The sequence below is a fragment of the Notothenia rossii genome (genome assembly GCF_949606895.1).
Source record: "Notothenia rossii genome assembly, chromosome: 2".
In the NCBI taxonomy this organism is placed as follows: domain Eukaryota; kingdom Metazoa; phylum Chordata; class Actinopteri; order Perciformes; family Nototheniidae; genus Notothenia; species Notothenia rossii.
In genome coordinates, this window is record NC_136904.1 from 3,071,196 (window position 1) to 3,084,890 (window position 13,695).

The 13,695-nt window shown below is 38.9% G+C and overlaps 1 protein-coding gene across 1 annotated transcript in view; it reads left to right on the forward strand.

Annotated features, from left to right (window-relative positions):
• The window catches only part of LOC307027950 (nuclear receptor ROR-alpha A-like), a 20,220-nt gene extending 19,678 nt beyond the window's left edge, over nt 1-542 (forward strand). The window contains exon 8 of the mRNA XM_079662644.1: nt 76-542. Coding sequence (XP_079518770.1) covers nt 76-255 — 180 coding nt within the window. The 3' untranslated portion in view covers nt 256-542. The remainder of the gene's footprint in view (nt 1-75) is intronic.
• The last annotated feature ends 13,153 nt before the right edge of the window (nt 543-13,695 follow it).

The following is a 13,695-nucleotide window of genomic DNA, read 5'->3' on the forward strand; positions in this document are numbered from 1 at the left end:
TTGACTCCTCTCTTGTTTCTTCTCTTCTTCCATCACCTTCTCACCCCTCCTTGCCTCCTTGCCTCCTCTCCTCAGCTCAGATGTAAGGTGTCAGCGTTGCGTTCGCTGTGCAGTCGTCACTCTGAAAACTTGTCGGCGTTCAGAGCCGTTTACCCCGACATCGTGAGGACTCACTTTCCTCCGCTGTACCGGGAACTGTTCGGAGGAGACATGGAGCTCAACATGGAGCTCAACATGCACCACAGTGACCTCTGAGAGAGCGAGGCAACTAGGGAGGAAACAAGGGAGGAAACCAGGGAGGAAACCAGGAGGAAACAAGGAAACCGGGGAGGAATCAAGTGAGGAAACCAGGGGGGAAACAAGGAAATCGGGGAGGAATCAAGGAAGGAAACCAGGAAGGAAACCAGGACGGTGACAACGAAGGAAACCAGTAAGGATACCAGGAAGGAAACCAGGAAGGGAACCAGGAAGGATACCAGGAAGGAAACCAGGAAGGATACCAGGAAGGAAACCAGGAAGGAAACCAGGAAGGAAACCAGGAAGGTGACAACGAAGGAATCAAGGAAGGAAACCAGGAAGGAAACCAGGAAGGGAACTAGGAAACCAGGAAGGGAACCAGGAAGGGAACCAGGAAGGTGACAACGAAGGAATCAAGGAAGGAAACCAGGAAGGGAACTAGGAAACCAGGAGGGAATGTTTGGCTCAAAGAAATCGACTTTTCTGTCTTTTTTTTTATAGTTTCCGTCCAAAAGAACGGAAAAGTCTGCAGTGATGTCACCGGTGCTTTTCTTAAAGTTTAAATATTTTATACTTGAAACGTTCGGACAAAAACGATGGAGGCCTCGGAAAGAAGTCGCTGGGTTCATCGTGCTTTCTCTTTGTGGGAACGATTGAAAAAAGACGCTGATGGTCAGACAACGGCGCTCTGTAGACGCAGGATCTGGATCTCCTCTGACTTCTTTAGTTTTCTCTGTTCGTCACCTCTTTTCAAACCTCACGTCTGAGCGTCACCTCTTTTCAAACCTCACGTCTGTTCGTCACCTCTTTTCAAACCTCACGTCTGAGCGTCACCTCTTTTCAAACCTCACGTCTGAGCGCCACCTCTTTTCAAAGCTCACGTCTGAGCGTCACTCGCACCAAAATCACTTTTACATCTCGTGAAGGAGCGGCTTGTACTCGGAGCTCCTCAGGGTTTTTATAAAAGCTTCCTCTGCTTTTAAATCTCAAAGGTTCTGGTAAACAAAGTCTGCAATGGTGAGCTTTTTGTTGTTACATCTCTTATGTCCTTAAGGCTGCACTAGTATTTATAAAAAATGTTTAAGACACGTTTCTCAAAATAAAAAAATACAGGTTTGCTGTCTTTGGAAACTTTGAGTTAACTTCTAGATCTTAAACAATAGGGTTTAAGAAATGTTGTAAAGTAAATATAGAGCCACTGCATCAAAGATGAAGTATAAGGCTATCATCTCCCTTTGACTAGAAGTAATGTGTGTTTATCACAGCTAAAGACAATACTCTGAAACATGTGGAAACTAAAAAGCTGAAAGATGAGCAAAAGACAAAGAAATCTTGATATAAAATATATTTTTTTCTGAAAGCATTCTTTTCAAATCGTCCGTGAGGCCGACTTGATTTGTTTCTGTCATTAACCCTCTGAGGTCTAAGCCCCTTTTTCACACGTTAGCCTCGCCTGGGCTTTGTTTTTGTAGAAATGCATTTTAAAACATGAACCCTGTGCTGCACAATCAATTAATATACATGTTTGTATTCACAACAACCGAAGCTATCAGCATATAGGCTACAGGGATGTCACTTGGATGTACAAATAGTTATGAGACCATAAGTACAAAACAAAAAACTAAATGTTATCACTCAGAAATGTATTCAAATCCCACAGTACTCTTCAAGTCTCTGTGACCATGGGGAACAAAGAAAGTATTTCAAAGCACCATAATCAATATGTATCTATATTATTTACAACTAACAGCCACTGCGTTATTATATCAACAAGGTTAGTTGTGCCATTCCTCAAAACAGCGTCGACCTCAGAGTGAAATGTCCACTTTTTGTTCAGATTTTGGGGATTTGCTGCATATCGTCTGTTTTCTTCACTTGATGTCAGTGAACGCATCACTCAGGGTAATGCAGATTGACAATATTGTAAACAAGACACCAAACGTCACTTTTGTGTCTCTTCTCCGGCCGTTTTACTCGATGTTTGATTAGCATGTAGTTAGCTTTTGGTGTCAACTGATTCTTATCGTTGTTGTGATCTTTCAGGAACTTTGTCAAAGAAATAAAGGGCGCTAAGCATTTTCTGTTACAGGAAAAGTCAGATGACGTCCAACAAATAGGCCTTTCATCCGGGAGTCGAACCAGCAAACATGAACTGATTCTAAACAACAACAAAAGACGACAATAAATAAATAAGCACATGTTGAGAAACTACCAGCAGAGAGATCCAAAAGACACCTGCAGACATATGAACCTTAAAGGATGAGAACACATTCGGAAAATAAGATTTAATTTTGACTTAAAGTCCTTGGCTGGAGCCTTCTCCACAGCACTCACCGCTGAGCATTATGGGTAGTGTAGTCCTTGAGGTAATGTGTTCAGAAACTTTATCTAAAAATTATGATATAGACTTCCAGAAGCAGCAGCCCTACTGATGCTACATCTTACAGATATAATATAAAACGTAGCAGCAGAAATATGTGATTATGAGTCACATCTGACCAGACCAGCAGACAGCATCCCCACACAGAGAAGCTCATTTTAATGTAGCAGTTAGCATGTAGCACCACCTGCTGGCCTGACGGGGAACTGCAGTTTGTTATCATTATTTCTTCTGTCAGTTTGTCTGCAGCAATTAAGATTTAATGACATTTACTGTAAGAAGTGTAAGTGTTTGAATTCCCCATTACATCTAATTATGTCAACAAAAGCAGGTACTTTTTTTTTTTTAAATCTAAGAAAGTTGACATTTTGACCGTTTTCTTTTTTATTAATGCTAAACTTGCAGCTAAGACTTCAACATTAAGATAATTAGGAGGATTATAATATTTAAGTAAGACTCTTCATTTATCTTTTTAAGCATTTTAATCATCCATATGTTTTTTTTTTCAAAGAAAATGTATTTGAAAGGCCAAACCAAAAAGATTTCTGTGTCTGACTTCCTGTCCGTGGACTACAGGTTTATTTATGAAGATCTTAAGGTTTAACTTGCAAATATATGACTTCATTTCATCCAGTCCTGGCAATTAAACGGACAATTACAGCTGGGTGATGTCATTTATATCAAAAATAACTACACTTCCTTAATATTTAAAGTGGCAGATTGAACATCAATATAACTCTTTATTTGGATTGCTCCAAGATTTAAAGGTCCCCTATTATTTAAAATCCACTTCTTCATGTATTTTCTACACAAACACGAGTGAAAGTCTCCGGAACAAAGACCCCCTCTCTTTTTGTCCTGGTCCATCTCCGTCGGAAAATGAGCTGATCAGATTTTGGTCCCTTTGTGATGTCACAATGTTTCTTTTGGGTTGTGCAACCATTATCCAATCAGCAACCAAGGTAACTTCAACCAGCTTAATGAAGGCAATATTGAGTATTGAGAAATATGGACAACGCTTTAAAGGAAACTATGCACAGTAAAGTATTACACTGGGGGGTATATGTGTGTGTTGCACTAAACAGTGTGTGTGTGTGTGTGTGTGTGTGTGTGTGTGTGTGTGTGTGTGTGTGTGTGTGTGTGTGTGTGTGTGTGTGTGTGTGCACATTTGAGTGTTTTGAGATAAATATATTCCCTCCATCTTTCGTTAACTTATTTCGGTTTTCTCCAGGTCGAATCCAAATCTGGCAAACGAAGAACTCTATCCATAACTGAATGTCGAGCAATAATGTCATTACATGTAACGGTGTTTACAAACAGCGCATGTTAATGCAGATTTGGATGTACTGTATGAGCTTTACATTTGAGGGTTTCTTTTGTATATGCTGTCCCGTTGTGTGATTTTGTACATTGATGACACCCTTTTATCCCTCTGTGTCACCTTATTGGTTCGTCCCTCGTTATGTAAGTAACTTAATTGATATTTCTGTACAGGCCAACAGGAAGACACTGCTATAGATGAGCGTCAGACTTTTCTATCTGTTGTTTAAAAAGAGATGTTGTGTATTTAAGCAGCGGGGCAACCTTCTGTTAGCAGGGTCAAAATGTTACTAACTATGCCACTAGGATTTGTCTTAAAATGAGACGTCTGTTTATATAACACAATTTGGACATCGCAGAATCTTAATTATAAGATATGTTGTCTTCCTAAACTGGAGAATCAGCACAACGTTAACGAAGCTAAGCTAACACTAGCCAGAGGTTGATTCATATACCAATAGGTTTTGTAGTTGAGAACAAGAAGGTTTCTGAGTTGTATAAAAACAGACCTTTCCTTTATATTGTCAGATGTTATTATGGTATGAACTATCATGGTACAAAGGTGTTATTTCCCAGCCTGCACCTGTATCAGAGTGTCCGGCTCGGGGCCGTCCATTTCTTTATTTAAACTCTTTGTTTTGATACGAAGCAGAGCTGCTGTATCTGAAATGTAATAACAAATAAAACTGAGACTAAAAGAAATGCATTTGTTTGTTTGTTTTTATTTCAAATTACATGAACTGTATCTCAAATCTCTAAACTGTTTACAGCCAGCTTTCAAAATAAAATAAAGTGGTCAAATGCTGTGTGTGTGTGTGTGTGTGTGTGTGTGTGTGTGTGTGTGTGTGTGTGTGTGTGTGTGTGTGTGTGTGTGTGTGTGTGTGTGTGTGTGTGTGGGTTGTGTTTCAGAGTGCAGGGTTGTCACACTGTGTCACCTCGCCAATTTGTCACGATTGGGGACTCGTTAGTGATGGACCTCTTACCCCCAAAGCGAGAATAATAGCTCTCACCAAATTACTAATTATCTAAAAGTCACCATATTGGATCTTAATTGGCCAAACCTTTTTCTTTTTTGGTGATTTATTTGTATGTTTATTACATCGTTTTTCTTATGCTGTCACACAGATTTAGAGTACAGAGAATAACCAAATATAAATACATAGAAAATGCAAGAGCGTAAAGCATTACTGGTCCAAAATGCATAAAAGGACTTAAACACACACACTATGACGTGTTCACCAGAGGGCGGCAAAATCAAACATTTAGAAATAATCCAGAATACACTTTCATGTTTTTGAGATGTTGAAAGGCAAGGTTAACTCTTGAATTCACTGAATACATTGAATTCGAATAAGCTGGTACAAAACAAGAAAACTAAATGTTTCAAAGCTTCTGAAAGTAAAACGTGTTCTTCAATGATCTGCCTTCAGATGGAAATCGGGTCAGCAGATTTGTAAAGTTGACGACACTTTATTTGTCCAAACTGAAGTCTGAATATAACCGCTGATAACCTGTGAACATGTGGCCGAAGAATGGTCTGCCAGATGACGAATTACATGAACTGTGTCTCAAACCTCTAAACTGTTTATGGCCACCTTTCAAAATAAAATAAAGTGGTCCCATGCTGTGTGTGTGTGTGTGTGTGTGTGTGTGTGTGTGTGTGTGTGTGTGTGTGTGTGTGTGTGTGTGTGTTCCAGGTTACACAGGTGAGCCTCCCTCCTCCTGCCTGTAGTCTTTGTCTCCAGCAGGTGGCAGTAGAGTACAGGTGTGTTCAGCAGAATCAGGCGTTTGAACCACTTCCCCCCCGACACCATCTGCACTTCATCACTTTGTGTTTAAAGATTACTTTATGGTTTTTATATCTATGTTTTTATTCTGAATACGAAGCAGTAAATCTGACCGACTGACAGCTGATGGCTTTGTTTTTATTTTGCTTTTAACACAATAACCAGTGGAACAATAACAAATAAATACATGCATTCAATTATATTAAAAGAACATTTAAAAACAGACACCATCTGCAGCTCGTTGAGTGTTTGATATTTCTTTATGGTGGTATTTCTATTTTTAAGCTCAATATAAAGTCAAGAAATCCATTTCACTGACGGCTGATGGACTCGCTCTGTTTTCATTCTGTATATTTTTTACACTTCAGCACCTTTTGTGTTGCTCTCCTGCTCTTTACACTCAAATGATTTTCAAAATAAAGTGTTTTCCTGCTTCTCTGTCAGACTCTGCTCTCTGCAAACTTCATCCTGACAAAACAAACCCTCTTCAAATGTGTCTTCCTCTCACGTTACAACTCGTCATGTCTTGAATCCACTTTGTTCTGTGTGTGTCTTGCCTTTCAAAGTTAAAGTCAACACTTTCCAGGAGTTTCTTTGTGATTTGGAGTGTGCATTTTAAATGTATGGGCCGTCTGTTGAGCCATATTTAGCATGGAGAGAATGTGTCCATAACCCACATGTTTTCCAGACTAAAACTATTACCTTTTTGTACATTTTTGTCTAAAAAACTGTAAATAATTGTTGTGTTTCTCCAGAGTTTTGTTCCTGGCAGCACAGGGCTCACATACAAATCTTTAGTTCACAGAATATCTACGAGGTTATCTGCAAGGAAAACACGGTATAATATATAAAGTACATTACAGTTATTCACATTTACACTAAAATGTATTTTTGTTGAGTCTCTTTTTGTCGTTTCCCTCAAGTCGTTTTCTTCGTATGTTAGAAGAGAGAGGTCATTGAGTCTTGAGAGAGAGAAATGTTGAGTTTAAACGGTTTTGTTTTCTTTCTCAATGCTTGTCCTCCAAGTGTTGACTCTAGAAACACAGAACCAGAACTCCAAAACACAAATGATAAGAGATTAAGATTCACACGACACTTTCTCACTTTAACCGCTTTTAAAACATTGGATTCAGAAATGAGGATGTTTCACAGGATCTGCTGGTGATTTGTTTGCTCACAGCGCTGAACTAGCTCTGAAGCTAAATTACTTTTAATTTCATGCTGTTTTGAATGAAAATGTTCAAGGAGCACCAAAAAACTTGTCTTCATGAATGTAACGAGCTGCCCTCCTCCTGTGTCTGTGAGTGTGTGTGTGTGTGTGTGTGTGTGTGTGTGTGTGTGTGTGTGTGTGTGTGTGTGTGTGTACGTGGGTGTACGTGGGTGTCTGTGTGTGTGTGTGTGTGTGTGTGTGTGTGTGTGTGTCTGTGTGTGTGTGTGTGTGTGTGTCTGTGTCTGTGTGTGTGTGTGTGTGTGTGTGTGTGTGTGTGTGTCTGTGTCTGTGTGTGTGTGCGTGTGTGTGTGTCTGTGTGTGTGTGTGTGTGTCTGTGTGTGTGTGTGTGTCTGTGTCTGTGTGTGTGTGTGTGTGTGTGTGTGTGTGTCTGTGTGTGTGTGTGTGTGTGTCTGTGTGTGTGTGTGTGTGTGTGTGTCTGTGTCTGTGTCTGTGTGTGTGTGTGTGTCTGTGTGTGTGTGTGTCTGTGTGTGTGTGTGTGTGTGTGTGTCTGTGTGTCTGTGTGTGTGTGTGTGTGTGTGTGTGTGTGTGTGTGTGTGTGTCTGTGTGTGTGTGTGTGTCTGTGTCTGTGTGTGTGTGTGTGTGTGTCTGTGTGTGTGTGTGTGTGTGTGTGTGTGTGTGTGTGTGTGTGTGTGTGTGTGTCTGTGTGTGTGTGTGTGTGTGTGTGTGTGTGTGTGTGTGTGTGTGTGTGTGTGTGTCTGTGTGTGTGTGTCTGTGTGTGTGTGTGTGTGTGTGTGTGTGTGTGTGTGTGTGTGTGTGTGTGTGTGTCTGTGTGTGTGTGTGTGTGTGTCTGTGTGTCTGTGTGTCTGTGTGTCTGTGTGTGTGTGTCTGTGTGTGTGTGTGTGTGTGTGTGTGTGTGTGTGTGTGTGTGTGTGTGTGGGGGTGTGTGTGTGTGTGTGTGTGTGTGTGTCTGTGTCTGTGTGTGTCTGTGTGTGTGTGTGTGTGTGTGTGTGTGTCTGTGTGTGTGTGTGTGTGTGTGTGTGTGTGTGTGTGTGTGTGTGTGTGTGTGTGTGTGTGTGTGTGTGTGTGTGTGTGTGTGTGTGTGTGTGTGTGTGTGTGTGTGTGTGTGTGTGTGTGTGTGTGTGTGTGTGTGTGTGTGTGTGTCTCTGTGTGTGTGTGTGTGTGTGTGTGTGTGTGTGTGTGTGTGTGTGTGTGTGTGTGTGTGTGTGTGTGTGTGTGTGTGTGTGTGTGTGTGTGTGTGTGTGAGCAAGCAGGTGGTGCCCGTTAGCTGATTAGCTACCTCCTGCATGCTGATTGGTCCACCTGGGGAGACGGGAGGATATTAAGCGGCAGCAGTGCAGTTCCTCGGCCGCTCTCTCTGACTTGACTTCTCCTTCTCCCAACACAAATTTGCTTTACGATGTCTGTCCTGTTGTGCTAATACCGCTAATACTTATTTATACCGTATACCGGTCCTTCTCTTGTGTCGTGAGACTGTTGAAAGGAAAGCTAATGAACCTGTCTTTGTAGACACGCTTTACTTTTTTCTTAGGAGTGCAAAACCCTTTTCTTTTGAATATTCGTTTTCTCCTGTTTTTACAGTAGAGTAGGTTGGAAGCCTGTATGTTTATTTTCTCTTTCGTTAGGTAAGATTTTTGTGTTTAAAGGTTTGTTTTGTTTTATGGTTTTGTTACTCCTGTTTGTAATAATCTTTTGGTAATTACATTTACCAAACGCATCCTCTGACTCGGTGTCCGTGTTCTTGGGAGTGGGGAGAGTGGGGAGAGTGCAAATGTTGTGCCGCGCCTAGGTTCCCCTAGCCCTGGGCGTAACATGAGGAAGGTGCTTGTGTCTGCACAGAGGTCAAATGTGTCCGTACGTCTTATAAAGTCCTCCGTCTGAAATGAGAAGTCCTCCGGTACGTTAACCTCTCGCTAATGAACGAGCATCAGAAGCTGTAAAGGTTTAATGAAACAGGAAGTGCTAAACAGGTTGTTGCATCGGCAGCTCACGTTTAATACAATGTTAATTATACTTCCTGTTTATCCTCACACACGTCCAGGAGACACTAAACAAGATCAGATATTAATATCACTTTGAGCTTTGTTCTCTTGTTTTACCCGAAATGAGATCAGTGAAAACGTTAATGTACAAAGAAGACTGTCATTAAGAAGCTCATTCCCAGTTTATGTGTCACTACGGGGTTTATTTACGTCACTTGGAGATGATTTTAAATTGTCACATTTGAAGCAACACTTCCTAGTTGTCATTAACACACTGGGTGTAAAAAGAGTGTTTCATTTAGCAGCTGTTAGCTCACTGACAACTGACTATAGAACCGTTACAGTAACAGTTACTTCCTCACTTCATCCTGTTGCTACTAAACGCCTGGATTTCCCCAAGGGGATAAATAAAGTTCAATCTTATCTTATCTTAATATTTAATATTATCTACATCTATTTTAACCTTCTTAATGTATCTGTTGCTGGGAGACATCTGTTCAATCAATAGCAAGAGAACAATTGCTGGAGAGATCTCGTTTGGACGGACTTAGATCTCGCAGATCACACTAAGACGAAGGAAACACGGTCCCCACCAGAGAGGGCAAAAGTACACATCCTTTCCTCAAGTAGAAGTACACATCCTTTCCTCAAGTAGAAGAACACATCCTTTCCTCAAGTAGAGCCAGTTAGAAGAAGTGCAACCCGCAAAGCCAACTCTTTGAACTTCGAGCGAATTTTCGCAACTAGTGCCACTCTTAAACACTCCTTCTTTCCGAGAACAATCAGAGAGTGGAACTTGCTACCAGGAGAAGCTGTCATCACAGAAACCGTGGAGTGCTTCCCGCAAATTTTTAGAGACATTTAGCGGGGATCTTCCATCCCCCACTGAGCGTGATACCTCTGGGTTCTGCTCAGTATTAATCCAGATCCAGATCCTCAAGTAGAAGTACAGATACTGGTGAAAGTAGAAGTACAGATACTCGTGTTTAAAAATACTCTGGTGAAAGTAGAAGTACTGACTAAACTTCTTTACTCAAGTCAAAGTAAAAAGGCTTTGAAATGTACTTCAGTAAAAAGTACCCATAACTAGCAGCTGTTTTAAAGAGTACCTGACCTCCCTTTATATGAATAGAACAATAATGTCATTGTTAGCTAATGACTGTTTCCATGGTGACCAACGGCAACATGACAACGTTTCCATTGGTCCCTCTTCTTTAGAGAAGAGCAGGAAATGATGGATACACGGATCGTCTTCAAATCAATAGGCACGCAATGACTCTAAATAATAATGATCACGCCACCAAACACACATTCAGACTAAAGGAACCAGGATGTTTGGAAAATGAGAGAAGTAGAAAGTACAGGTATTTGTGTTCAACATGTAAGAAGTAGAAAGTACAGGTATTTGAGTTCAACATGTAAGAAGTAGAAAGTACAGGTATTTGAGTTCAACATGTGAGAAGTAGAAAGTACAGGTATTTGAGTTCAACATGTAAGAAGTAGAAAGTACAGGTATTTGAGTTCAACATGTAAGAAGTAGAAAGTACAGGTATTTGAGTTCAACATGTAAGAAGTAGAAAGTACAGGTATTTGAGTTCAACATGTGAGAAGTAGAAAGTACAGGTATTTGAGTTCAACATGTAAGAAGTAGAAAGTACAGGTATTTGAGTTCAACATGTAAGAAGTAGAAAGTACAGGTATTTGAGTTCAACATGTAAGAAGTAGAAAGTACAGGTATTTGAGTTCAACATGTAAGAAGTAGAAAGTACAGGTATTTGAGTTCAACATGTAAGAAGTAGAAAGTACAGGTGTTTGGGTTCAACATGTAAGAAGTAGAAAGTTCAGGTATTTGAGTTCAACATGTAAGAAGTAGAAAGTTCAGGTATTTGAGTTCAACATGTAAGAAGTAGAAAGTACAGGTATTTGAGTTCAACATGTAAGAAGTAGAAAGTACAGGTATTTGAGTTCAACATGTAAGAAGTAGAAAGTACAGGTATTTGAGTTCAACATGTAAGAAGTAGAAAGTACAGGTATTTGAGTTCAACATGTGAGAAGTAGAAAGTACAGGTATTTGAGTTCAACATGTAAGAAGTAGAAAGTACAGGTATTTGAGTTCAACATGTAAGAAGTAGAAAGTACAGGTATTTGAGTTCAACATGTAAGAAGTAGAAAGTACAGGTATTTGAGTTCAACATGTGAGAAGTAGAAAGTACAGGTATTTGAGTTCAACATGTAAGAAGTAGAAAGTACAGGTATTTGAGTTCAACATGTAAGAAGTAGAAAGTACAGGTATTTGAGTTCAACATGTAAGAAGTAGAAAGTACAGGTATTTGAGTTCAACATGTAAGAAGTAGAAAGTACAGGTATTTGAGTTCAACATGTAAGAAGTAGAAAGTACAGGTGTTTGGGTTCAACATGTAAGAAGTAGAAAGTTCAGGTATTTGAGTTCAACATGTAAGAAGTAGAAAGTTCAGGTATTTGAGTTCAACATGTAAGAAGTAGAAAGTACAGGTATTTGAGTTCAACATGTAAGAAGTAGAAAGTACAGGTATTTGAGTTCAACATGTAAGAAGTAGAAAGTACAGGTATTTGAGTTCAACATGTGAGAAGTAGAAAGTACAGGTATTTGAGTTCAACATGTAAGAAGTAGAAAGTACAGGTATTTGAGTTCAACATGTAAGAAGTAGAAAGTACAGGTATTTGAGTTCAACATGTAAGAAGTAGAAAGTACAGGTATTTGAGTTCAACATGTAAGAAGTAGAAAGTTCAGGTATTTGAGTTCAACATGTAAGAAGTAGAAAGTTCAGGTATTTGAGTTCAACATGTAAGAAGTAGAAAGTACAGGTATTTGAGTTCAACATGTAAGAAGTAGAAAGTACAGGTATTTGAGTTCAACATGTAAGAAGTAAAAAGTGCAGGTGTTTGGGTTCAACATGTAAGAAGTAGAAAGTACAGGTGTTTGGGTTCAACATGTAAGAAGTAGAAAGTTCAGGTATTTGAGTTCAACATGTAAGAAGTAGAAAGTACAGGTATTTGAGTTCAACATGTAAGAAGTAGAAAGTACAGGTATTTGAGTTCAACATGTAAGAAGTAGAAAGTACAGGTATTTGAGTTCAACATGTAAGAAGTAGAAAGTACAGGTATTTGAGTTCAACATGTAAGAAGTAGAAAGTACAGGTATTTGAGTTCAAAGTGTAAGAAGTAGAAAGTACAAGTATTTGTGTTCAACATGTAAGAAGTAGAAAGTACAGGTATTTGTGTTCAACATGTAAGAAGTAGAAAGTACAGGTGTTTGGGTTCAACATGTAAGAAGTAGAAAGTTCAGGTATTTGAGTTCAACATGTAAGAAGTAGAAAGTTCAGGTATTTGAGTTCAACATGTGAGAAGTAGAAAGTTCAGGTATTTGAGTTCAACATGTAAGAAGTAGAAAGTTCAGGTATTTGAGTTCAAAATGTAAGAAGTAGAAAGTACAGGTATTTGTGTTCAACATGTAAGAAGTAGAAAGTACAGGTATTTGAGTTCAAAATGTAAGAAGTAGAAAGTACAGGTATTTGTGTTCAACATGTAAGAAGTAGAAAGTACAGGTATTTGAGTTCAAAATGTAAGAAGTAGAAAGTACAGGTATTTGTGTTCAACATGTAAGAAGTAGAAAGTACAGGTATTTGAGTTCAACATGTAAGAAGTAGAAAGTACAGGTATTTGAGTTCAACATGTAAGAAGTAGAAAGTACAGGTATTTGAGTTCAACATGTAAGAAGTAGAAAGTACAGGTATTTGAGTTCAACATGTAAGAAGTAGAAAGTACAGGTATTTGAGTTCAACATGTAAGAAGTAGAAAGTACAGGTATTTGAGTTCAACATGTAAGAAGTAGAAAGTTCAGGTATTTGAGTTCAAAGTGTAAGAAGTAGAAAGTACAAGTATTTGTGTTCAACATGTAAGAAGTAGAAAGTACAGGTATTTGTGTTCAACATGTAAGAAGTAGAAAGTACAGGTGTTTGGGTTCAACATGTAAGAAGTAGAAAGTTCAGGTATTTGAGTTCAACATGTAAGAAGTAGAAAGTTCAGGTATTTGAGTTCAACATGTGAGAAGTAGAAAGTTCAGGTATTTGAGTTCAACATGTAAGAAGTAGAAAGTTCAGGTATTTGAGTTCAAAATGTAAGAAGTAGAAAGTACAGGTATTTGTGTTCAACATGTAAGAAGTAGAAAGTACAGGTATTTGTGTTCAACATGTAAGAAGTAGAAAGTACAGGTATTTGTGTTCAACATGTAAGAAGTAGAAAGTACAGGTATTTGAGTTCAACATGTAAGAAGTAGAAAGTACAGGTATTTGAGTTCAACATGTAAGAAGTAGAAAGTACAGGTATTTGAGTTCAACATGTAAGAAGTAGAAAGTACAGGTATTTGAGTTCAACATGTAAGAAGTAGAAAGTTCAGGTATTTGAGTTCAAAGTGTAAGAAGTAGAAAGTACAAGTATTTGTGTTCAACATGTAAGAAGTAGAAAGTACAGGTATTTGTGTTCAACATGTAAGAAGTAGAAAGTACAGGTGTTTGGGTTCAACATGTAAGAAGTAGAAAGTTCAGGTATTTGAGTTCAACATGTAAGAAGTAGAAAGTTCAGGTATTTGAGTTCAACATGTGAGAAGTAGAAAGTTCAGGTATTTGAGTTCAACATGTAAGAAGTAGAAAGTACAGGTATTTGTGTTCAACATGTAAGAAGTAGAAAGTACAGGTATTTGAGTTCAAAATGTAAGAAGTAGAAAGTACAGGTATTTGTGTTCAACATGTAAGAAGTAGAAAG